We start from the raw sequence: 26,434 nt of genomic DNA, 5'->3' as shown, positions 1-26,434 counted from the left end.
CCAACCAACCCCAGACTACTGTTCTTTGATGACTTGTGAGGATGGTGTGTATTTAGCCCAGTTGAGCACAGGTTACTGAGGAAAATATAGGGAATGCCAGAGAACAGCGTTCGGGTTCATGAGATGCTGTCCTCATGAGGAGCTCTGCCTAGAGATTCTCTAGTCCACTCTGAAGTTGGGTTCTCCCCTCCAGGATCAGATTTCGGTGAGATTAGTATTTACTCTGTCTCCTATGTGAGGAATCATGCTCAGTCATCTACAATTATTGCATCACTTAATTCTTATGACAACCTTGTACATTGCAGGTATGATTGAATGCTATTTCATAGTTGTGGGTACTGCCAAGTAGGTACATCACCAAGTTTAACATATGTCTGATCCATCTTTTTGCGTGTGCTTCCTCATGTAAAATATGTCATTCCACCCCAACCTTTGTCCTCGTTTGGAATTTTTGAAGCATATTTCACATCATATGACAACACTATTTGTTTAAATATTAAATTGACTTTATCTTAATACAAAAACATTTGCTGCTTAATAACTCTTTACCGGTTGCTTTTGAGAGTTTTGTGAATTCCAGGAAACTGGGAAGTTTGTACTTTTTCTGTCTTGATGTGGACATCCTAATATCCTTATTATTTGATATCAGAAGTAGGTTCTTGGGAATTTCCTGGTTTCTGCTCTTCTTAATGATTCTTTTTCCACTAAGGTCTTATATTGACAGTAGGACCCAGTACCTGTAGCCTTAATGAGCTATGTTTCTACTTTTTTTTCAATTCAGAAATACTTGATTTAGTAATCTCCCAACCTTTAGACTTGGCTTAACTCCCTTTATGTTGGTGAGTAAGATAAACTTAATTTAAATGGAGAAAACAACTGAGTCTGTGGAAACTATCTGGGAGGCAATTCAGGGAAGCCCATAGAAATTGGGGAGATAGTATGTTATAAACAGATGTGAGGATGTAGCATGTGGAGAAGAGATCATGATTACAACGTTCTTGGAGTTGTAAAACTATTTTGGTCGGGCCTAATTTTTTAAAAAAAACCCACAAAATATAATAAGTAGGAGGCTTTATAGTGCCTACCACTCCTTTAATTGGTGGGTGTATCCAAGGCCACTGCTCTCTCCAGTGGTAAGTGGGTCCATAACTGAGCCAAAGTGACTCTATTCCTGCAATTACCAATTCTTTGCTTAATTTCTCTTGTATTTTTCACAGGCTGAGATTAGTCTTCACCTTCTGTAGAGTTTTTCCTCACTAGTATCTTCCCCTATAGTTTCCTGGCTGCTTCCTTGGGAAAATATTATATACTGAAGAAGAAACTCCGTTAGAAAATCTGATAAGGTTTCCTCCTTTTTATTGTTCCTTATGCTCCTTTGATCAGATTTTTGCATGCTTTCTTTTTCTTTTTCTTTTTTTTGGGCCTTTAAATACAGTTTGCTGAACTCTGCTTTAGACTAGTGCCTTGCATGTAATACAATAAAACAGAAATTTTTTTTCCCCCAAGGCAAACATTGGCTCTATTCCAAATTGAATTGGATCTCTCACAAAAAAGATTTTACAGACACAGTCTCAGAGACATAGAGATTTAACTGAGGGTTGCTAGATGGGGGCTGGGGTGGGTGGAGATAAGGGGGAAGATGAGGGAATTAGAAAGCACAATTGGTAACCACAAGATGGCCACGGGGAAATGAAAGACAGTTTGGGGAATGGAATCAATAACGTTGTAAAGATTTTGTAGGGTATCCGATGGACACTTGTCTTATTGGGGAGACCACCTCAGGGGAGATGTAGATGCCTGATCACTGCACTGTACACCTGAAGCTGAAGCTGAACAATAATGAACGTCAACTACAAGTTTATATATATATATACATATATATATATATATATATATATATATATATATATATATATATGTATATATATACACACAAGAAGCGGAGTACAGCATTAGGAATAGAAACATTGAAAATGTAATGGCTGTGTGCGATGTCAGAGGGGTAGTAGATTGGGGAAGGAGGATTGTCACTGTGTGAGGGATATAAGTGATAAATGTCTAGCTATTACATTGTTTTGTACACCTGAAACTAATAAAAAAAACAAAAACCACACACACACAAATAATATCTAGCTAAAGGTACTTATTGTAACAACAAAGAAATTAGTAATTGTTGATACTGTGTAAAATAGAATGCTAAAGTGAAACAACAAATAAAGAGATTTTAAACCAATTTACCCCTATCCAAGGATATTCTTTTATAATTAGTATAGTTAATACATAAGGTAACTTCTTGCAGGAGAAAAGGTGCCTGGTGAGAACAAATGTACGCATTGTTAATTCACTGCATCATTGATCTGCTTTTGTGCCAGGCACTGTGTTTGAGCTTAATTCTACTTTCAGCTCTCTCTCTCTGGGTGGCACTGATACCTTCCGTAGTTGGTTTGGAATCCTACACCACCTCTGACTCTGGAAAAAGTGGAAGTTGTTACCTGTGTTCTAGTCGACGTCTAGTCAAAATTATAAATCATGGGTGTGATCTAAAATATCCTAGTGGGTGTGAGTTAATCCTCATTTAGGGTGTAGGTCCCTTGAGAGGATACTCTGAACTGACTGAACTGAATGTTATTTATTTGGCGAATATTTTGGGCCTGGGACCCGCTGTTTAAGTCTTAGCCATTCACGACTTAGAGACCTAAGGCATCCCCAGGCTCTAGGCGTTTTCCCCACCATGCAGATGATTATGAAGATACAGGAATCTCATAGGCATGGCTGGCTTCGGTGCTAAACCTGGGTAACCATTTTTACCGCTGAGCCTACTAGAATATATGCTTTTGAATGCAGTTTCCTTTTTACTGGTGTGTCCTCAAGCCCACCATGTCACAGTTTAGTAAACCAAAGAAAAGACTCTGGGTTCAGGGGTGATTGGTGCCCAGTTTTGCCTGGGGAGGGTTTCTCATTGTTGAGTTGATGTACAGGCCCAGCACACAGCTCTTGTTTCCTGTTGCTTGATTAATCCTTGCTTTCCTTTGATTTCTAGCTCCACCTAACGTCACCAGGGTTCCAACATCACATCAGGTCTCTACCTCTGCTCCTAGAATGCCAGCATCCACGCAGAAACTCAAGACAGGTAAAGTGATGTGTTTCTGACACCAGAGGCCTCTTAATGAGAGGATATAGACTGCCCAGGGCATTGGGTTAAGGCAGAAGTACAATCTAGGGCAAGGGTTCTTCCCTGGGTTTCAAACTTGGTCTCCACAGCACCTGACAACCTCCTTCCATATTACATATAACTTTTGTACCTATTAGTATTTTCAGAGTGAGGGGAGCCATAATTTTTAAAAATCAGATTCTCAAGGGGATTCACTGTTAGCCAAAAACATCTTCAGACTGCTGATCTTGGACTTCATCTAATGAAGATGAGGTGAATTTGTATCAGTTGAGCACAAGATGATGAGGAAATTAAAGGGAATGCCTGAGAATCGGGGTCAGATTCATAAGATTCTGTCCTCACAAGGAGTTCTGAACGGAGATCCTTTAGTGCCCTGTGAAGTCAGAGCCTCCACTCAAAGACAGTATTTCCTCGAAGTTATCATATACTGTCTCTCCTATGTGCCAAGGATCATGCTGAATGGTTTATAAGTATTAGATCACTTAATTTTGATGACAACCCTAAGCATTGGACGTGTGATTCAATCGTGTTACATGGTTGTGGGGACCCAGGCATAGGGTCTGAGTGCACTGATGAAGGTCATATGGATAGAAGGTGGTTGAGTCAGGATTCAGTGGCCATTAAGTTGACTTTGGGGCTGTGGTGATAACTACTGGATCGTGCCTTCTATCAAGAGCACTGAGGCTATGTTTGGATGAATTTGTCCTGATCTGACATCCTCACTAAAAAAGACTTTATATAACCATCCTGTCTTTCCATAGCAGCCAGTGGCTTTACACAATTTTGCTTCAAGCGTCATTTACTTTATTATGTAGCACAGGGGTTGAAAAAAATGCTATTTATACTGACGACAAAGTAAAGATCAGATTTAAGGATTTCGGGGATTTAGAATGTACAGGCTCCGTCTTTTAATTCATGGTTCACACTTCAAAGTTCTGATATTTAAGAGTTTAGGTTTAATACAAATGCAGAAACATTTAGCTCATAGGTGGAGAAATAATTTGGCATTCTGAGGACCAGTTTAGGTTAAAAACTTCTATTTCCAGGATCACAAAGATAAGTTTTAGTGAAGATTCTACAAGACTCTAATACTCGTTGACTCCTTGAGGTGGCCCTGGATTCTGAGAAACAGTAGTCACAACTTCTTACCAGAAAAATCTGATGAAACATACTGATTTTCTTTCACTTCTATCGGACCTGGTGGATATTTAGCCTGGAGGGATTCGCAGCATTTGTGCTCTGAGCTGAGTTTGAAGAGAGGGCTTGAGGTGAAAACTGGGATTTTAGAGCCATAAAAGTTTGTAAGAAAAACAGCTTTGTTCTGGGCAGCTGGACATACCAGAGAATCTGTCTACTTTCTCAATATTGATTTAGCTTCTCTATACTTAGGTTGACTTAGTTTGTGCCTGCCAAAGGGTGTGGATTATTGGACTTTGTTTCATGAACATACATAAGTTTTTGACTTCTTTTAAAGGAGAGATTCAGAAGAAAAGTGTTGGTTTACATTTGTGAAATCCTGGGAAATAGTAATTGTATTATTAATTGAATTGAGTTTTATCCTTATCCTGATAGTTTCCTAAGGAGTTTGAGTTTACAGGTGAAGTTTATATTACAAGAAGGTGAACACTGGAGCTAATTCAATGCAGAGACATTTATGTTTACATCCACTCCCTCCCTGAGCTCAGTGTCTCTAATGCATACTAGTTGCCTAAAATATTATGGAATGCTTGGATATAAGGTTGTAGGAGCAAGGAAAAAGAGGAAGATACCCACAAAATCTCACAGTTGAGAAAGAAGTTAGGCTCAAGAAGACTTTCACATAGACCTAAGCTGGATAGATTGTGATCACAATCTATCCTGTTTTTACTTTCTAAAGGTATCCTGTTATAGGTAGACTATAAGTGGAAAACAAGGACACAGTTCAGGACATGAGAAAGGATGATGCTGAAATGTGAAGACTATGGTGGGAAAGAGGAAACAGAAAAAACAATGAGAGGCAATAAAGAAAGCCCAGCTTTGAGAATTCTTGTCCAGCCAGCACCACTAATTTGCTCCAAAATTCTGTGGTGCTCTAAGGGGGAAAAATATAAAGATAAAGAGGCTAGTGACTTACTCTGCATGGAAGGTGAGATATCTGATAGAAAAGGAAGGGGTGCTGTCAAGAAAGCAAAGGGGCACGTAGCCCTGGGTTGGAGAATTCTTAGTGAAACTTTGGGTGAGTAATGGAAGATGAGTCAGATAACACAGGAAATTAGTCTTACTAAAGGAGTGACCGGAAAGCAACCTCAGAAGGAGCTGGGGTCAATGTTTACCGGGAACCTTAATTTGGGGGCTGTGAATCATTACCGAGGCTAATATTGGGCAATGTAGACACCTTGAGGAGACTTCAACGAATTATACAACGTGAGTATGTGTCCTGTGCTGGTCCATAGGTTCATGTCTCTGGAAAGATATCTACATGGATAATCCGGAATTTGACTAAGGCCAGAAAATCCAGGTTGGAGTTGATGTGAAGCAGGGAGGGCAGATGAGTGCAAACTCCCAGGGCCTGTTCCATGAAAGTGAAAATGTCACTTGTATGGATAAAAGCTTAGTTGGGTGCCCTACATAAGATGCCCTGTTGTGGGCTTTATACATTTAGGGGAATCCTAGGAGTATGAAAAGTGAGAAATAGTTCTGTCTATAAATAACTATCCAGATCATTATCTAGATGAGATTTATTCCTGGTAATAAATACCTAGATGGTAGTCCAATGCCTCAAGGTCATCTTTGAACCAATTTTTAATAAAGAGTGAAAGTAATTCCTGATTCTAGTTTTGATGTGTGCTTTTTTGGGGAGATGGGAATTTTTGTGCAGAAATGGGACACAGCTCTTTCCTTCTTTTCATTCCAGATACTACTTCATCTTCTCCAATGCAGACAGTAGAAACTCAGCCTATCACACCACAGGAAACAAATACAAGCAGCTTACCAGTGAACCCTTGCCTAACAGGTAACTTCATTTTCTTTCCTGAACACCTAGGGCATTCAGTTTTCACAATCATTGACATGTTGTGAAGAGCACATATTCTGGAGTAAGACAGATCTGACCTCACATGAGTGCCAGCACTGGCCCCTCCAATCAGATACGTGACTCGAACAAAAATTTTACCCTCTCTGAATCTGTTTTCATCCTTTGTAAAATGGATGGAAGAGCATTGATCATGCAGAGTCCTGTGAGGATTACATGAGATAAAGAACATGGGACACAGTTATAAGGTGTAAGTGATAGACACGGTAGCCACTAAGAGTGTCACATGGAAGTCTAGAGAGTATATACCTGACCAGCATAGGTAGCTTGTTAGATTGGGGAACATCCACAGGCATAACACTATTTTTCTAAATCAAATGAACCAGTTTTGACTCCAAACTTATTACATGGTTTGTTCCGTTGGACCAGAGCCATAAAACAATTAAATCGAGTCAAACTGCTCAACTGTGTTTATGTTCCTTCTAAGCCCCAGAGCCTTAAATACCAGCAGGAGGCTTTTCTGCTACCTTGTCAGGCTTGCAAATGGATACCTTGTGACGGGTCATGACACCCATGCTGACATCAAAGAGTCACGCCCCACTGAGAATCTGCCATTCCCTCCAAAAAGCCTTCCCCGCTCTGGGCAAGTCCCATGTAATCTCTAGTCTTTCGAAGTGTGAGATTGGCTGGTCTTTCCTGTGGTGGAGAAAGGTCATACTGATTCCTGTCATCTTTCCCAGCTAACGCTTGTTACCCATGGTGGTAAGTGTGGAGAGTGTCACATGCTGAACCCCTGTGTAATACAGAGTGGCCATGTGTCCCTGTCTTGTGCTGCATCCCAACAAGGTGAAACCTTGCAAGACTCCTCCTGTGTGTGACTCATCATACTCAGGAGCTGCCAGTCTGGAGGGGGTCACCCCATGGCCTACCTTTGAGAATCATTCCTACAATGCTGTTAATTTAAAATGGACCTCCGGGGAGGTGCACGGAGGGACCCATTCTGGTGGGATTAGATCATGGTGACGTGGTTATGAAAGTGGAATCTGTAGTGCGATCTGTTTCAAGACATAAACAAAGAGAAAATGGATAAGAACATGAGGTAACAGCAGTAGGAGCAGCTGCACCCACACTTTTAGGGGGTGTGAGGAGGTAGAACGTAGGAGTAGAGAATCATTCTCTAGAACGTCCTGTCACTAACACCTGGACAAGGTAGAGCTTTCCAGGGTGAGGCAGCCTTGGGAGCAGCAGTGTTTTCATGGCCTGTGACAGCTGCCATCTTGGTGGTGTATCTGAGGCTCCGGAGCCAAATCCTCTCTGTGCCCAAGTCAGCCTTCACGGGCTGAGGCCTCGGAAGCGAAGAATGTTAGGGCTAGAAGGGAATTGGGTTGTCATATGGCCTGCCACACACTTGACAGTGTGTGTGCCAGGAAACTGTCATATGTTATCTCATTTAATGTTTTCAAGGCGGCCCTTATTTATTGCCGTTGCCAGACTGGGGAGGCCCTATAGTTCTGTTTTGGAGACAGCTCCCGATTTCACTGCCAGTTACTAGCTGGGTGCCCATGGACAAATTGTTGCATTCCTCACTGGATCTTTATGCTGACTGAAGAGTATGATGTTTGGAAAGTGCATCGCTAGTTTTCTTGCTCCCACTGCTTCTTGCATTGTAACATCGTAATATTGAGCAATAGCTGATATTTATCCTCTGTGGTGTTAAGTGCTTTACGTGCTTCATCTAATTTCACAACGTTATGAGATGGGTGATGTTGATAGCTTGTAACTGTAGTTCAAGGTTACCCTAGGTAGAAATAAATAAGTACGTGTATGCAAAAGACCTTGATCAAGGTCACCTTCTTAAGGGACATTAAGAACACCAAACTCAATTTTCATCTGAGTCAAGTCCATGCTATATTTAGTGCATTATCCCGTTCTGTACCTGAGGGACTTATTTAATGTCATAATACAAGTCACAAAGATAGCCTAGACTATAGGTATTACGTAAGCCTAGATATGGCCTTATGCTAAAGGTAGTCTCAGAATGAGGAAAAAGTAAACACAGAAATAATGTAAAGATATTGGGGAATAGGGATATTTTAATTTCATCACAATTGAGTTGGTTTTTTATGGCTTTGTCATTAATAGGGAATTTTATTTACAGGAATGCAATTTATGTGGTCATTATAAGAAGGGGCTCTTGTCATTTATGGGAGGTGGAAACTTGTGTAAATATTCCAGGTCTGTTTCATCATCTGTAAAATGGGATTAAGGAAGTTGTCAGAAAGATGTCATGTGTTTAGTATGTGGTAGATACTCAGTAAAAAGAGAATTCTACATTTGACCTACACTTGCCTAGCAAGGCCAGCGACGTGATACAACATACGTATTTCAAAGCACTATGAAAACGTGAATACTCAAAACTAAGGAATGAAACCCTTTGATATTAAATTTTAGATAGTATAAGATATATTGGTCTTGTGGTTGGTATATGCATAACACATATTCTACAGTGCTTCTGGATCACTATGTAGGCACGTTGGCACATTACGTAGGAGGGAAATGTCACCTGATTTAGATATCTTAGTTAGTACACTGTACTTACATTTTGAATGTAAAGCCAATATATTGTCCATTCTGAATAGAGTAGTTTGATCATCAGTTGTGCATAGTCTCTGTGCCCTCATTGACAGGTTCTTAGTTGGCATAAAAATACTGATTACCTACCTTTATGTGGCATTTTTAACCCGATTTCAAGAATTGCCTCTATGCCCCTGAAATTTGAGGTAAAACTTTGCATGCAATGCATTTTTTCCCATAAAGATGAAAAAAGGGCATCCATTTTCACAGGGTCCATGACAAAATGGTTAAGAAACACAACCTTCTAAGATAAATTAATAAACATTAGTAACTCGGTGTAACTCTTGCAATGCCTGCTTTATTTGGCCATATGATTATTCAACTTTTCCTTCATCACCAGAAAGCAGTGTGAATATAATTACTGTCTGCAGCGAGTGTTCAATATTTTTTGCAATTCTAATTGCTCTTCCTTTTTGTTGAGCAGATGGGAATGGCACTGTGGCAGAGCCTTCAGATGGTGCTTGGGAATACAATGAAACTGTAAGCATGTTCCTTCCTATTTTACTAGCCAGACATGCGTGTATGTCTCTCTGGAAGCAAATTACATTTAGTGATAACTTTTGTAAAGCTAGCCCACAGATTGGTTCTTCGCAGTTACAAGACAAAGAAGATAAGAATTTATTTCTTAAATAGGGATGCTTTAACTAATTTTCGTACTGATGAACTCAAAGTTCATACTGGTACACGTAGACCAGTTTGTTAGAGATGCTGATAAATAATATTTTACACACACACACACACACACACACACACTCACACATTACACACTTTCTCCTGGCCAAAAATTGGAATAAAATGAATGAATGAATTTAAGAAGAGTGAGTTAGCATAACATACCCCAGAAGACTTCAGTTACTTTTACGTGAATGCCATGCTTTGAGTTACTGTGGTGGCATGGAGGACCATTCCAAACAAAAACATTATGCAGGTGAAAGTGCGCTTGCTTAAACATAGGCCCACTACTATTCTTCTCCAACCCAATTGCCATCCTATATAGAAATGAGGCCCTGCTGTGTTTTTCTATACCCTAACTCTCCATAGGTTGAATTATTAAGGTATTAATTCTGTTCACATGTGGTAAGACATGACAACATGACCATAGTAAAAGAAAGTCAAGCTCAGGCAAAATGGGGTGTTTAGGGTCAGATTACTTTTTATTTTTAACCTTGGTTCTAATGGGAACACTACATGGGAGTGATATGAGATATGTTAAAAACTTGTATGGCCTGGATGCTGATTGATCTGATGGATGTGGGCTGAATTTCTGCATCCCTTCTAAATGTCAGAACTGCCACTATGTAAATGATTATTATATTGCTCTTTGGCCAGAAGTATGCTGAATTGAATAAAATCACACATTCTGAATGGTGAGCTTGTTCTTGGCCTCAGTTACCTATAGGTCAAGTATAGGTCTACTTGTTTAGTAACAAGTAGAAGCAATTTAGAAGCCAAGTTCATAATAGGTAGCAGCAAAATTGTGAGCCTTTTGTGCCTTGATTCTGAGGCTGTCAAGATGAAAGCACACAGCATATATTTTGACCCAGTAGGTCAATCTCCTGGAGTCTCTCTTAAGGAGAGAATTGAACAAATACATGAAGATGTATGAGAAAAGATGTATATTTGTGCTATTCGTAATCATGGAAATGTAATAAACAAAGTCGGTATTCAATAGTAAGGGCTTACTCATTTAGTCTGATAAGCAGGTCCTAATATTGCCATTAAAAATGTCATCACTTGTATTACAGAGTTATACACTTGAAACCTATGTAACTTTACTAAGCACTGTCAACCCAACAAATTTAATTTAAAAAAATCTTTACTGTAGTGTATTTACTGTCATGAGAAGACAGTTACTACTGATTGTTAAATGAAAAAACTATCTTAAAATAGTATTTGTACTGTAGTATATATTGAATATAATATTTCTGTTAAGAAAAAACACTAAGAAAAAATTCTAAAAGTTTACATCATAAAAAGTTGTAACAATGGGTGTTTCTGGATGTTAGAATTATGGTTGATTTTGTTTTTCTTTATGCTTAGTTCGACATTCTCAAATGAACCTTCAGTTCTTTTTTCATTTTTTATTAGTTTCAGGTGTACAGAACAATGTAATAGTTAGACATTTATCATTTATACCCCTCACTAAGTGATAACTGCCTCCCCCAATCTACTACCCCTCTGACATCGCATACAGCCATTACATTTCTACTGTCTGTATTCCTAATGCTGTCCTCCACTTTTTGTGACTATGTATGAACATGCAGTTTTATGTAATATATAATATATATATTTTTAAAATCAGAAAGCGAAGCCTCCTCTGGTAACCCCGTGTTCCATCTAAGCTCTTTACCCCCCAATCTGTAAGGTAATACCAACATAGCTTCTCCCTCTCAGCTAGTGGCCTTTCCCCTTTTAAACAAGGAGGGCTCACATACTAAATTCCTCTCCTTATATTCCTCATCGTGTTTTTCATGAAGTACCTAAAAGTACCTTTCCCAAGGACCCTATTTAATCAGTAGTTGACAGACACAGAAACAGAGGTTCAGAGATGGTAAATAATTTGTCCCCGGTCCTACAGCTAATAAGTAAGAGAACCAGGATTCTGACTCTAGAAATTAAACTACTTTGCAGCAAGAGGCTTTATCCTTCTCTCTGATCTTCCACTTCCTTTCTGTTCAAATAACTTCCCTCTGGGATTTCTTGAGGACTAGAGCTAAAGTAGGTAACGGGGCCTAGCATAATCCTTGCCATATTTTGGGCTTATTCTAGGAGGTGCTGATCCCTTATGAATTGTATCAGGAGATTTAAACAAAAATTTGCATTTACACCCAGTCACACAGCATTTTAAGTTAATTGTTGATCAGGGCCATGTCTGTGAGCAGCTCATTTCAAGTCCATTTACATAGACATAGAGTCTTGAATTACAGTTTAAAAAGTTAGAACTGTATTAAGGACCAAATTCAATAATTGAGTGCGTTCGGATAACATTAGATGACATGACCATGTCAACTGATATATAAATAAAACCTTTTTCTTCTTTGTTAATAAAATAGGATGTATTTATGGGAAAAGTACAGATTTTTAAAAAATATGGGTAATTTACCTATAGCAAAGAATACCCTTTGAAGTGTACAGTTTAAACTTTGACAAATGTATAGCTATGTAAATACGACTCCGAGCAAGATATTAAACGTTTTCATATCCCCAAACATATTGAGTTTCAAATGTCTTAGAATTTCACCATGGTTACAACCTCAGATCCTTTGGTCTTACCTTTCATGATCTAGAAGTAGCCTAGGGCCAATAAAGATACATTTGTCTGAGTATGTTGTTTTAGGAAATGTTTTCACCCATAATTCTAACAAGATGCCTTTTCGATCTCCTGATGTTTCCTTAGCACATGTGCCTGGAAGAAAAGGAATGGATGACCACCAACAAGGCACTCTACATTGGAATCTCCATTCCCGCCATGCTATTGCTCACTATTTTGGCTGCCATCATTACCAAAAGTAAGTCCTGTCAGGAATGTGCGTAAAAGAACACAGTGAGGGTTCTAGAGCCAGACTGCCTGGGTTCAAGCTGGTCCACACACTGTGCAATTTTGATTTCATATAACTTCTCTGTTTCATAACCTCTTGTTCTGTTTTTCTTATAAGTATTAACCCATGAAAAAATGAAATTTAAATTCTCCATAGGAGATATTAAATATAAAGAAATAAGAGTTTGTTGGGTAGAACTGGAATTTGGAAGGCAAAAAACCGTTATACTATGTAAGGCTTGTTCGCTCATCTTTCTCCTCTCCCCTCAAAGCCCAGTTTTTGTTCCCATGAAGGATCATATTGCTGAGCGGTTTACAACACTCACTTAACTGAAGAGGCAAATGACACATTAGAAGGGAAATAGATTTCAGGGGGAAAGGTAGAATAAAAGGTTTCAAAGAGCTGCCGTCCACCATTTGTGTGTGTGTGTGTGTGTGTGTGTGTGTGTGTGTGTGTGTGTGTGTGTAACGTCTCCATGAAAGAACCACAATCATCCATTAAAAAACATGAAATCTAATAATTAATAATTGCATTAAAGTAAGCTGGGTGACGTGTGTGAATACACTAACCCATTAATGAACATGAGATAGTTTGCACTAAGCAGCTTGTTTGGGTTGTAGGTATTCAAAATGAATTACCTGAAGTTACCAGCGAAGAGCCTAGTCAGTTTTTGGTTTTGTTTTGTTTTCTTTCTTTTTTAAACATTCTTCTAAATTTACTTTTTTCAGGCTCTGGCTTTGTATTAATTTTGTTCATGTAAAAGTAATAGCAGAAGTAATATACCGTGTTTCCCCCAAAATAAGACCTAGCCGGACCATCAGCTCTAATGCGTCTTTTGAAGCAAAAATTAATATAAGATCCGGTTTTATTTTACTATAAGACCTGGTGTAATATGATATAATATAATACAATATAAGACTAGGTATAATATAACATAATATAACATAACATACCATAACATAACATAACATAACATAACATAACATAACATAACATAACATAACATAACATAACACCGGGTCTTATATTAATTTTTTCTACAAAAGACGCATTAGAGCTGATTGTCTGGCTAGGTCTTATTTTCGGGGAAACACAGTACTTGTTTAGAAAAAGATCTCATGAACTCTTTGGCTGACATTTTTAATTTTCTTTTTAACTCCTCTTCCATTTAGAATATTTATGCACAAGAAGAAAGGTGTTGCAAATACGGTAAGTTTAAAGGGTTTGTGTCACTGCCTTTTGATGTTCCTCCTCTAATAACAACCAAGAAAAAAGCTTTCCTGTCTCTTGCTCCTGAACTCTCCGTTTTACACCCTGGATCCTGAAAAATCTAGTTTGAGTGCTTCCATTGATATCCACATCTTTTGGTGACATTGTTAGCTTTCTTTATTCCCCTGGACTTGTGCCAGAAAGAGCACCTCCAGCCTAACCTCTTAGAGTAAGGGAACTAAATCACAAATTTTGTTTGATGGAACATCCGAATGACTTGTTTGGTTTATTCTTGATTTGGGGCTTTGTTTATTGATTGCCTATTATATTCCAAGGAGATGAACAAAGCAGATAGAAAACATATGAGCAAATCAACAGGGTCCTTTCAGTGCTTCCAGAAGAATAGTGTGGGGAATGAGGAGCAGGGTAAGGGGCTGTGTGAGTGAGCCCTGAAGGAGCAGAAGGCCGCTCTGCAAAGACTGAAGGAAGACAACTCCAGGCTGAAGAAATGCAAAAGACTGTGGTGGCACAGTGCGTCCCCACAGTTCCCCCATCCCCAGTTCACCCCCAGCCTGCTCTGCTCCTTCACGTGGGTTATCTGGCCTCACACGCAGCTGAATTGACCATTTTTGTAATCCACCCTGCTGCCCAATGGCAACTTCAGTCCCCTTTACTTACATCCAGGCCCTGTGGTCATGCCCTAATATCTTTAATGGTGCGAAACCACTGTTTACTTCCAGCTCCAAGTCACCTGCTGCATTAAGTCCAGTGTGGGCTTCCAGCAAGGTCTTTCTCTGATTCAAAATACATCCGTTAGGCTGCCATCCATCCTTCCTAGTTCCCTCTCATTGGATGTCAGTCTTCCCTATTTCTTAGTTAATTACACGAGCCCATCCACAGAATGTTCCTTGAATAATACCCAGCACATGATTAGTGCTCCATAAATGGTGGCTTCAATTATTGCAATCATGCCCTTCACATCACTAAACTGTGAGATAGGCACTATTATTCTCAGTGTATAGATTGGAAAGAGGTTTAGAAAAGTTAAGTGACATCTAAGGTCACTCCTCATAGCAGGTAAAGGACTCCATCTTGGGTCTTTTAGAATCCAAACCCCAAACTTACAGGAGTTTTTTGATTATTTGAGTCTGAGGATGGAGGGGAAAAAAGTACTCCTTAGAGGCAGAAAAACATGGAATGTAATATCCTTTTAGTTGAATGCTGTCCTTTCACTGTTAAATTCTTTTTAATGTCTACTTTTTTTCACTTAATAATAATAAAAGAAATATTTATTGTAGTAAATGTTGTAAAATATAAAAAAGCAAAACGAAAAGAAAAAACCCAACAAAAATGAGCATTTCCTCATGACTTTTTTTCACAGCTATATCGCAGTGACTCATTTCAAGCTATTGACACCTAAATTATTTTCACACATGTATGACTGATCAATTTAAATTTCAGAGCTGAATGAAGACTCAGTACATTTCATATCATTTCTAGACAGAGTAAAGTAATAAAAACAATATACATACAAATTAGAAAACAGCTATATCAAAATTTACTCATAGTTCTTTATGCACTTGATGTGTGAGTGTATGGGTTACAAAAATTATCTAGATCATGGCTTTCAAATTCTGACCATAATGACAATAAGATTTGTGACACCATGATCTAATATATACTTACGTGAAACAACACTATTTTACTACATCCATTATGTCCTGATACTTGTATATTGTATTTTCTGTTTATCTTACATTCAGGACGTAGACTACTTTATAGAATCAATAACCCCTCTAAAATGTCACAAGCCCCATTTGGAAAAACACCAGCTAAACCTTGTCTTAGCCACCTTCGAGAATATGTATCTCAGTACTTCACTTTGATGTCTGGTTTCTGTTTTAGTTTATTTGTTTTTGTATTCTATTACACGAATCTCTTGAAGAGACTAGCCTGACTCTTTTGAATACTACTTAGGTTTTCTATCTGCTTATTAAACAAACTTTCCTGCAACTTAATATTCACAACTCTGGATGGAGGCTTCTATTCATTCCACAGGTTCTGTGAATGGGGCTCTGGGAATTGCAGATACTCAGTCTTACCTGAGCATAAACAAATGTGCTGTCCAATCTTTGGATGGGTCTGCTTTTCTCTTACCATGTTATTCTTTTTGTAGCAAAGTTTTATTGAATGACCCTAAGAATGGAACTTTGGAAAATCCTGCTTCAGTGCGCTACCAAGCAGATGAGAATATCTACATTGAGAATGATCTTTACAACGTGCATTCAGACTCAGTGGCCCACTAAAGCTACATGCCCTTGACCACAGCAGACTATGACCAGATCACCATGTCACAGTCCTTTTAAGCTCCAGGATGATTTTTCTGTCACATTTCCCACACCATTCCAAAATGTCTGTGATGTTGGGTAGAGCGTCTCTAGCTCATTTGTGTATAGCCTTTGGTAATATACTCCTAATTTTTTATACTAATACTCTCTCAATCTTCCTGGTCATAGCAGAGCTCTCTCACAAATATGAAATGAAGACTTTAGTATCGTATATTCTCTTTAGACCTTACGAATCTTGTACCCATCAAGAATTCTCATTGGGGAGATAGGAAAAGAACTTCTGCCTTAGTCACCAAAGCTGCCAAGAAAAGTGGAATAGGACTTAAAATCAGCAAATTTGATTTGTTACTTACATGAATTCACTTGAAAGCATGCCATGATTATCTCTTGTTTTTTTCTTTCTTTTTTCTTTTTTTTATGCTGCAACTCTAAATGTTACATTTCTTAGTTCCCTCAAATTATGGAGGTGAACAGGTTTTTATTTCCCTCACGAAGAAATAAATTCAATAAATAATGATTGTACCATTCGATCTGTTTTTTCATGACTCTGAAAACATGAAGTTTTTAAGTGCTTTCTTGGAACCAGAAAGGGGTGTTTTAGCAGTTAGAAGAAACTAGGCTAGTGCATGGACCAAGTAGATAGCAGTGGTAGAAAATCAACTGCCATGTGATTTAATACATATATGCTATTTTTGCTACATCTGTGCCATGCGTCTAGGCACTTAGGTAGACAACTGTCAGGGAATCTGAACTAATTTTTAAAATGACGCAGAGCAGAGATAAATAAAAGAAAAAAAGAAAGGGAGAGAATAGGGAATATAAGAGAAAAGGCTTCCTGTCTCAGAAAAGTTACTTTGAAAATATAATAGTGTTGTTTGAGTGTATTACTTCTTTCAACTGAAATTCTAAATTGTCCCCAAACAATTTTGACTTTAAAAATTGGTTTGGAAAGGTGAAGGGTTTATTTCATATCAAATCAATTCCAATGCTATTCCTTTTTCACAATTGAATTAAATTTTCGGTTTTGCTAAGAGTTAAACAAAGGCTAACTGTAAGGGTATTTTTAGGCACCAGAAATATTTCTACATGGCAGTTAACAAGGCTGGGTATCAATTTCAATGGGAGTAAATCCTGAAGTAACTCATGCTTGGGGTTCAGAGCTGCTAATAGCATAGTGGTCGAGGAGAGGAGAATGCTTGTTTTTGAAGACAACAGTTATGACAAGGTTCTAGAGACATTAATAGGACCTCTGAATAAAGGTTATAAGGGCAAATAAGATTGTTAAGCATCACATACCGGGTTTCCCAAATGGGGCCAGGCTACTCTAGTCTAAATATTTTGTCCAAACTACTGTGTTTTTGTTTTGAAGTCAAGACAACATGCATAAGCATGGAGGTTTCAGATTAAAGCTCAGATTTGTGGCTTCTCTGGAAAGACCTGGCAACACTGAGCTGTAATCCTATGGAGTCGGGACCCCATTAGATGACATCACATCCCCTCAGCCCTCAGTGTACTTTTCCTGCATGCCCTCTTTGTTAACTGTGGGGCTTTGAATTTATGATGCCTACTCTATTCCCCACACCTTTCCTGGAGATTTACAATGGTTTATTAAAGGCTCTGGTATCTAGTTAACATGTTTGGTCCAGCATTTTCAAAACTTGTTGAAACCCATGAGCACAGTGACTACAGGCTTGCCCAGTAGCATTCTGTGAAGCAGTGTGTGGGATGTGGGGAAAGCAGTGGGCACAGAAGTAGAAATAGGGCTTGAGTTCTTGTCCTAATTCTTACCAATAACACTGGATGACATTAGGGCAAGTTGTTCTTTATGCCTTAATTTTTATATCTTTTAGAGATAATTATTTCCACACCTACATCAGTGTACGAGTATACTAGTATTCCAAATCCAGTGGCATGCTACTTGTGAAGTCTGAAAAGTAGAAAACACTACAGAAGTGCAAAGGTCTTTTCCTGGGGGGTGGGGTGGGGTTGAGTTTGTAATAGAAGATCTAGCAGTAGTGCTCAGTGGATAATTTCCATGGTGTTGCAGTCATTAGTTTCTTGCTGTATAGTACCCGGTATGTTTTTGAATAATGTTTCTTTCCTGGAAAAGTCTAATGAGGAATTTGGTTATCATTTTATACCATAGAAAATAATTTTCAAAAACTGAGAGGGTGAATGGTTTAGAACAGGGGAGTCCAAACTTTTCAACGTTTTTCACCAGAGGCCGTATGCGGTAAAATACACAAAAAGCCGGGCGACTCACTCGAGGTGAAGTACATATTGCCTCACCTGGTTTATTTAAGAAAACTAAATATATTTTTGGAATTTGCTGCAGGCCAATTAAAAATGGATTGCGGGTGCAGTTGGCCCGCGGGCCGCAGTTTGGACACTCCTGGTTTAAAAGGAAGGAAGGGTAGGTATTAAGTTAATATTAAATTACTTTCTGTAAATATATCAATCTTGTACAATGATTTGAGTTTTCCATTTTCTACAATCTGTCTTGGGACATTAGCACCTGGGTGCAATTAACACCATATATTAAAACTTCGGAAATGTTACCCATCTTTAAAAAGTAGCAGAATCAATCTTTCACTTATGGCTGTGAAAGTAGTTTTGTGATTACACGGAAGTGTGAGGGTCTCCTAGTTTCATCATATGCACACTCACCAATAAATGGGATTTCTGTTTTCATTCTGAAAACGGACTTCTTTTCTCGCCCCATCAGTTAGGCGGGGCCAGCATCTTCACCTTGGTGTGGACTCCCAGGACAAGGGCGGGGGGACAAGATTTGAGAGTCACGTGTGCCTGGCATCGTCTCGAGGCTGGGGTGGAGCACAGAACCAGCCTGAACTCCAGTTCCCCAGGAGCTCCAGTTTAGTGGCGGAACCCCCAAACCGTCAATTCTGGTTCTGATTATTGCTACGGAGACATAGGATGTAGTGATAGAGCCAGGCTTCTGAACAGGGGATCTGGAGCTAGATAACTCTTTGCTGTGGGGCTGTCCTGGGCATTGTAGGGTGTCAAGCAGCATTTCTGGCCTCTACCAACCAGGTGGCAGTTGTGTCCCCAGTTGTGACAACTGCAAATGTCTCCAGATGTCACCAAATGTCTTCTGAGAGGCAGTAGCACCCCTGGTTGAAAACCACTGTGCTGGAGGAAAACTGGGGGTGTGACGGATGTGGCGAGAAGGAGTGGTGCAGGGTTGGTTAGGGGCTGTCTCTGGGAAAGAGATGACACTTGAGTCAAAACCCAACTGGCAGCCACTTGAAGTAATCCCCCAAATGCAAGGGCCCTGGGGCAGCAAGACATCTCTGTATTGAGAGGGAACGAGTAAGGTATGTTCCAAGGAGTGAAAACGCTAGTGTGGCTGCAGCAGAGTGAGTGAGAAGGGTTGAAGAGAAACAAGGCTAGAGATGTGGGCACTGTATCTCACAAGGTGCTGGATGGAAAGGGCTCCATGAACACATCTGTTTGAGGAGAGTCCCACTCTTGAAAACAAAACGCTTTAGCATAGTAAGGGTTAAACCTGCTATGCCTCACCAAATTATATTCACACTTATTAATGTGCTTCAGGGACACTGTTCTAAGATTACATACAAAAAGCCAGTTTGATTGTATGACAGAAGAGGGTAGTAGGAGAGGGGTACGTCCTGGCAGTGAGGTGCTTTCCCCAGGACTGTGTGGGGGCACCCAGGCTGAGGGACAGGGGTCCTGGAAGAAGAGGGTTAGGGTGCCAGTGTCTGACTGATCTACTGGTCCAGGCAGCAGCTTGAAGTATTGACGTGATACAGGAGCTGCTTTCAGTTGGTCCACAATGGATTTATAAAATAGATACATGGTTTGATCTGTATTTTTAGAAAACAATGCATCAAAACCCCAATTTAATGGATATTGTTTAGGAAAACGACAATTTTAAAGTTAATTCACCTAAAACAACTTGAGTGAATTATAGGAAAAGAGCAATGTGAGTATGGCAAAGTTTATGTAGATGCCCGAGGACAGGAGGCAGTGCTGTAGACTATCTGGGAGCTTGTTAAGGACAGATTCCTGGGTCCCCTACTCCTAGAGATTCTGATTCAGTAAGACAGGATGTACCTCAGAATTTATCTTCTTGTTTGTCTAAATTACAGAAGACAAGCTATTAGAAACTACTTTACATTTCAGTAAAAAACGTTCAGACTTGATAGAAAATGTAGAAATAAGAGCATGCAGTAATTCTTCATTTCTACTGTGTTTCCCCAAAAATAAGACCTAGCCGGACCATCAGCTCTCATGCGTCTTTTGGAGCAAACATTGATATAAGACCCAGTTTTATATTATATTGTATAAGACTCAGTCTTATAGTAAAATAAGACCAGGTGTTGTATTAATTTTTGCTCCGAAAGACACATTAGAGCTGAGTGTCCAGCTAGGTCTCATTTCCGGGGAAACACGGTACTTATTTCAGAAGTAAATCTCAGGAAAAGAACATGAAAACTTTATACTTAGACTGTGTGGGTATTGCAATGCCATTTTTGAGGCTAAACAAAATTCCTCACTCAGAGTCCTCCAAATGTAGGAGAACCCTACAAACGGTAGGGGAAGCATAGTTACACTCGGGATTTTGTAGCCTGGTTTGTTTAGAAATGTTTCTTCTAGGTCCACAGTGCTCTCTGGAAGGAAATAAATAGCAATTTGTCTTTGGTTCTCCTCCTGACCCAGGTCTTTTGTCAGTTGGTTGTGGAGAATTTTACGGAGTCTCAAGATACACATCCTCCCAAGACTGTCTCTTCTTTGATTGTTGATCACATAAGATTATCCGAGGAAATAGAAACAAAAAGTCATTGCTCCACCTGGTGAAAAGGTAGTGCCTACTAAATGTGAGCATGGTGTATGTGGGGAAACGGGACTCTAACTGTAAAGTTCCCCTGAAGATTCTCCAGGACCTGAAAGACCCTTTCAACTCTGACTTGAGCATGTGGTGGCCACGAGTGCCTTTTCACAATGTCCCCTGAATCCTTCCTCTACACAGCCACTGGTGTGGTCCAATATGAAAGTCCAAGCTCTGATTTACATGTTACATATTAGATGAAAATCCTCCCACTGCCCCACCCCTCACCCCTGGGTAAAAGTCTCTATTCCATGGTAAGCCCCTCGAAGCTTCTCCCTTGCCTGCTTCATGCCGCCTGAGCACTGGGATTTTACCAGCTCGTCCTCAGGTGCTTCCGCGCCACACGCAGGCCGGATTGAGACCCGCTGGATTACGTGGGTGGGGGTGCATGGACTTGTGTGTTTTCAGGTGTAGAGAGCACGGACTTTGTGGCTGACGGAGCTGTCTGTCCCTCACTGGCTGGGTAATCATGGACAAGTTATGTAAACTCCGTGACCCTCTCCTCTGTAAAACATGATAATACCCACCACATGGGCTAGTGAATGGATTTTAGGAGATGTTTTATGAAGAGCATTTCGTGCGGCCATTTGTGTGACTGTTAGGTCTCTTCTCAACAATTATGTTGTAACAATGATGACTGTAAGAAACGCAGCTCAGAAAATGTGTAACAAACATTTTAAGAGTGTGAGGTACTGTCCACAAAGGTGTCCAGTTTGGAAGTTGAACACGTGTTTCTCTTTACTTGTTGTGTTTCTCATTTTTTCTGCTGACCCTTTGATTCCCTGAATCAAGCTCTCTGCTCTCAGAGAAGCCTCGTCCTTACTTTGGTTTCTGACCTTAGCCAGGGTCACCCCTGCTTGGACTCCATGGAGAGACTTCATTCCAGCCATTCCACGACTACTCACCACCGAGGGACATGCCTCAGGTAATTATACATGGGGAGTAGGGGGAAGACTTTAGGTGCTTCCTGAGTTCAGAAGATACTAAAAATGGGAAAAAGGAGAAAATTCAAGAGTGGAGGCATGAGTGGTTCTGTATACCTGACATAGTATTTGAGGTGAGTGGGTAATGAAGATAAATGTGTGTTGGGAAAATTGAGCCCTGGGCTAGGATCGGGATCAGTCCGAATCTAGCCCAGGGTAATGACCAGGGTCACTGAAGTTGCAGTGGAGTTTGTGACTTTATCACATGAGTATGAAGTCTGTGAGTTGATAAGGAGCAATGGTAACACTAATTATCATTTTGAGTTCTGCCAGGTCTGGATATTAGGGCCCACTCTAGTATGTGTAAGGGGTTTGAAGGAAGTGTCATGATGTGTGAGAAAAGGCGGACATTTTCCAAAATCATGGCCACTTAGAAGAACAGATGAGGAAATCCTGTTTGATTTGAAATCATTTCCCTGACAGTCACTGGAGAAAACCTTACAACCAAAGTGACAGGATTTTAAGTCATGACAGCAAAGCCATAAATTGGCCCTCAGTGATGCCCATATTCTGAGGTCTTTCTAGTGCACTCTCTGAGATGAGCATTATACTTCACTGCGACTCAAATCTCCCTTGTTTCTCACTCAGCTGATGAAATATCAAAGGGCTGTTCCATCCCCTTTGCCTTAACCAAGACTTCATTCCTCCTTTTCTGCCTTTCTCTAGAATTATCTATCTCATCCTTTCTATTTATACTATTTTCATTTACATAAAAATATTCTTTGCATTCCTCTCTCGCTACTCCCATTTCCCTGCTCTTCTTAAGAGCCATATTTCTCAGAAGAGTTGTTCCTACTTCTCACCCCCCTGCATTCTTCAACCCACCGTCTAGTTTCTACCCATGAAGCACAATGGAAATACTTTTAGTCAAGTTCACCAATGACCTCCATTTTGCTAAATCCAAAAGACACCTCTGTCATCTTTGGAGTCACTCTTTCAGAAGTATTTAAGTAAGTTGATTTTCAGTCATTCTAGAAAGTTTTCCTTCTCTTGGCTTCTGAAACGCCTCTTTCCTACTTCCTTAACCATTACCTTTCAGTCATTTTTGTCATTTCTTCTTCTGCTTAACTCTTAGATGTTGGGATTCCTTAGGCCTTGCCCCTTCCATCTCTCTACAGCTCTGGGTGATGACCTATATTTGTACAGCCTTAAGTGTCATCCTTAATATCTCTCTGCAGCTCTCAGAGTGTCTGTCCAATTGGAACCTCCACTTAAGTGTCTCCCACATCTAACATGTCCAGGGGAGCTCTAGAGGCCATATTACTTTTCCAGAATGCAACCTCTCCCTCCCTGGTTTTCCCCATCATAGTGTTTCACTACCATCCATCTGGTTGCTTAAGCCAAAAGCCAGAAGCCATCCTTGAAACCTTTTCTTGCTCTGCTAACACAATCAAGTTCAATTCCTGCAGTCTTTCTCCAAAATGTGTCTAAAATCCATTCATTATTCTGCATCTCTCTTGGTCACCACCTTACTCTAAGGAATCATCATCTCTCCTTACTGCCTCACTTTTTTATACCTCATTATGATCCACATTTCACACACCAGCCTGAGTGATCTTAAAACCCACTCAGATCATATTTCTGTCTTGTGTTATTTTTTACAGGTCTTAGAATGAAATCCAGTCCCTTGATTATCATTTAAAAGGTCCTATAGGATCTAGCCCTAGGCTACCTCTCAGACCTTATCTTGGGTCATTCTTTTATTTTCAGTTTCAGACACTCACCATGATCTTTATCAGGGGTTCTCTCTGTCTGGAATGCTACGTCTGGCTCTTCACTTGACTGATTCAGTGTCTCCTTTTAGAGCTGACCTTATAATTTACCTCTTCCGACAATTCTTTCCAGACTACCTTCTCTAGTATCTGTTTTATTACATTGTTGTTTTTCTTTATATCACATCACAATGAGAAATTATTGTTGCTATTATTATTATTTTTTAAAATGTCATCCTCACTAGAACACAAGTTCCACAAGTCAGGGCTCATAATTCACCTTTGTATCCTCGGTGCTTAGCATAACTACCAGACACATAGAAGGAATTCCATAGATTTGTTACATATGAAAAACGCACTTTTCTTTCTTTCTAGCATAGTTCATGTAATAAACCTAGACACATACTTACCAGATTTAATACAATCTAAGGGGAGTCGGATTTCCCTAAACAATCCTGCCTCCAGTCAGCCCATTTATTTCTTATCTCATTTACTTATGAAAGCAAGTTTAATTGACTTTTCTCCCCGCTTTTACCTAGGGTATTCTCCTAGCAAAGAGAATTTATAGAATTCAAGGTAAGAGTAAGTGGTGGGGTAACGGAAGTGGGAACCTTGGAGGCCCTGCTCTAACAGGGCTTTGATGTTTGCTCTTAGAAGTCCAGCTCTGGGACTTTGGGATCTAAACTTCTACTTCCTTTTTGCTTTAGACCTAGATTTGTGAATTGCAAACACACTGCTTTGTTTACTCCCTGATCCCTCTAGATTCTTTAGTCCTGAAGTTAAAGTATAAAATTTATCTCCCCATTGATAGGAAATGCTATATTAATGGGTCTTTTCGGACAACTGACCCTTCAGTTGATTAAGCTTTCTCTCCATCAACGCTCTGGTCTGGGTATTGGATTCCAAAAGTGAACAAGAAACCCAGAACATACTCTCAGTGATTTTTATAGTCCAGTCACAGGTTCTTAAATCTAATAACCTATTAGAATCACTTACACAATCTGTTGTCAACCCCAGAGCAAATAAGCTCAAATCTTTAGGGATAAGTCATAAAAGCAGAGATATTTTTCTAAAAACTTTCCAAGTGATTCTAGTGTGCAAACAGGGTTGAGAACTGCCTGTCTGTTATATTGCAGTCTTAGTCTCCATTCCTGACTGTATTCACATATGTCAGTGCATATACGTGCACATGCCGCAATTCCTAATACACATAGGTTATGAAACTTACTAGATTGTAGTGGCATTTGGTACATTGGGAGGAGAATGCAGTATATTTCAAGGAAAAAAATGACTGTCCATTGAACACTGTCTGAACCACTAATAGTGTTAGACTAACTATAAGCAGTATATTTATGAAGACCAAGTGGTCTGCAGTAAGGAAGTCAAAAACGGTCAAATAAAATATTTAATTATCTGTGGTTTTAGATTATCTGTGTTAGTATTTTTTCTTACAGCTGAAATCTGAAATGTGATGACATTCATAGGTAGCATTGACATGCATCAATTTATTACTTGTGACATTGTTTGGTTAATGTTCATCTCTACCTCTAAAGGTAAGCTTCTTAGTAAATACAAAACTTGTTTGCCACATACTACCTGTATCCACGAGCACAGCACCTGGTAATTATTAGGCACTTAATAAACATTTGGTTACTTAATGAACAAATACTCCTTACAACAGCCCAGTGAGATAGCTTATTATTCCCATTTTACAGAAGAGGACCCCGAGACACAAAGTTTACTAATATGTGGCCACCGTAAGATCTCTGTGTTTTGTTCACTGCTGTATCTCTTGCTGCATAGAGTGACACACTAAATATTTTTTAAGTAAATGAATGAAAAAATAAAACCCAACTTACTCAAAGACATATGGCTTGTAAGTGACAGAGACAGAATTCAAACTCAAATCTGATTGGATACTAATATATTCATTTTTATTTTTTGAAATTGTTCCAGCCCATAGAAGAATTGAAATAACAGTACAAGGAGCAATAGAACCCTTCACCTAAATGTGAGATTTAACATGTTGATATGTTTGCTTTATCTATTCTTCTTTTATACACACAATTCCTTTCTGAACCATTTTAAGAATGTTTCAGACATCTTGACACTTCACCTAAACACTTTTGTCCATACTTCCTCAAATAAAGATATTCTCTTAGATAACACAATGCCATTTTTATACTTAAGAAAATTAAGATTCATTGAAATTTCCTCAGTGTTCCTCCAATTATTTTCTTGTATTTTATGTTTTTCCCCCTAGTCTAGACCCAGTCAAGCATGACGCACTGCCCTTGGTTGCTGTCTCTTCAGCAAAGTCTATTCTCTTTATTCTGTGTTGCCCAGGAAAGGTTTAACTCAACCACACCATTTTATTTCCACAGCCTCATCACTTTGGCTAACCGCCCTCCCTCAGGGTTAGCAAATATCGTAGATGGGTGGCACTCAGAGGGAAACATCTATACCATCGAGGAGAACCTATACGAAATGGAGGATCCATCTGAGTATTACTGTTCTGTCCTCAGCGGGCTGCCATCCTGACAACCTCAGGGTCACCCTGCTGTGCCATGAGACCCAACTTCATGCTTGAGCTTGTATTGTCTTCTTTGAAAAGTATCAAATGTATCAGCTGATTGACTTTAAGTTTCTGTCGCGGCCACTGAGCACTGTTTTTCCATTTTCTGAAGACAAATAGCTCACAGAGGGGTTGAACCGTGACCGTGCATGCACTGTACTCAGGTTCCAGCATTATCTCTGCATTCCAACCAACGAGGTTACTCAACTTAGAGACTGCTAGTCGGGGCATTAGAACTCAAATGGGCTTTTGTGTAAAGTAGGAATTCTTCATATGGGGTCTCTGGAATTCCAGGAAATTCAGTCACATGACATGTCCACGAAGCTCCTGGTAATATAGGGGAAATATGTGTTGATACATGTGCATGTCTTTTTTGGTACAA

General features: G+C 39.5%; 1 protein-coding gene across 1 annotated transcript; it reads left to right on the top strand.

Moving 5' to 3' along the window:
• The first annotated feature begins 3,044 nt into the window (after positions 1–3,044).
• Positions 3,045–16,101, top strand: LOC308491505 (hepatitis A virus cellular receptor 1-like). The gene is made up of 6 exons (XM_081035239.1): positions 3,045–3,130; positions 6,066–6,164; positions 9,241–9,296; positions 12,214–12,325; positions 13,528–13,564; positions 15,741–16,101. Exons 1-6 carry the CDS (start codon positions 3,100–3,102, stop codon positions 15,868–15,870), a joined length of 465 nt encoding a protein of 154 aa, XP_080891365.1. The 5' UTR covers positions 3,045–3,099; the 3' UTR covers positions 15,871–16,101.
• The last annotated feature ends 10,333 nt before the right edge of the window (positions 16,102–26,434 follow it).

Source organism: Rhinolophus hipposideros (genome assembly GCF_964194185.1).
Source record: "Rhinolophus hipposideros genome assembly, chromosome: 23".
Classification (NCBI taxonomy): Eukaryota; Metazoa; Chordata; class Mammalia; order Chiroptera; family Rhinolophidae; genus Rhinolophus; species Rhinolophus hipposideros.
This window is presented reverse-complemented; position numbering and strand designations above follow the sequence as displayed.

What these genes read in the sequence shown, in the direction of transcription:
- LOC308491505 (XM_081035239.1), top strand. Translation starts at nt 3,100, where the DNA reads ATGCCAGCATCCACGCAGAAACTCAAGACAG. An exon ending in CACGCAGAAACTCAAGACAG is followed by an intron (nt 3,131 to 6,065) that starts GTAAAGTGATGT and finishes TTTTCATTCCAG; the next exon opens with ATACTACTTCATCTTCTCCA. An exon ending in CTTGGGAATACAATGAAACT is followed by an intron (nt 9,297 to 12,213) that starts GTAAGCATGTTC and finishes ATGTTTCCTTAG; the next exon opens with CACATGTGCCTGGAAGAAAA.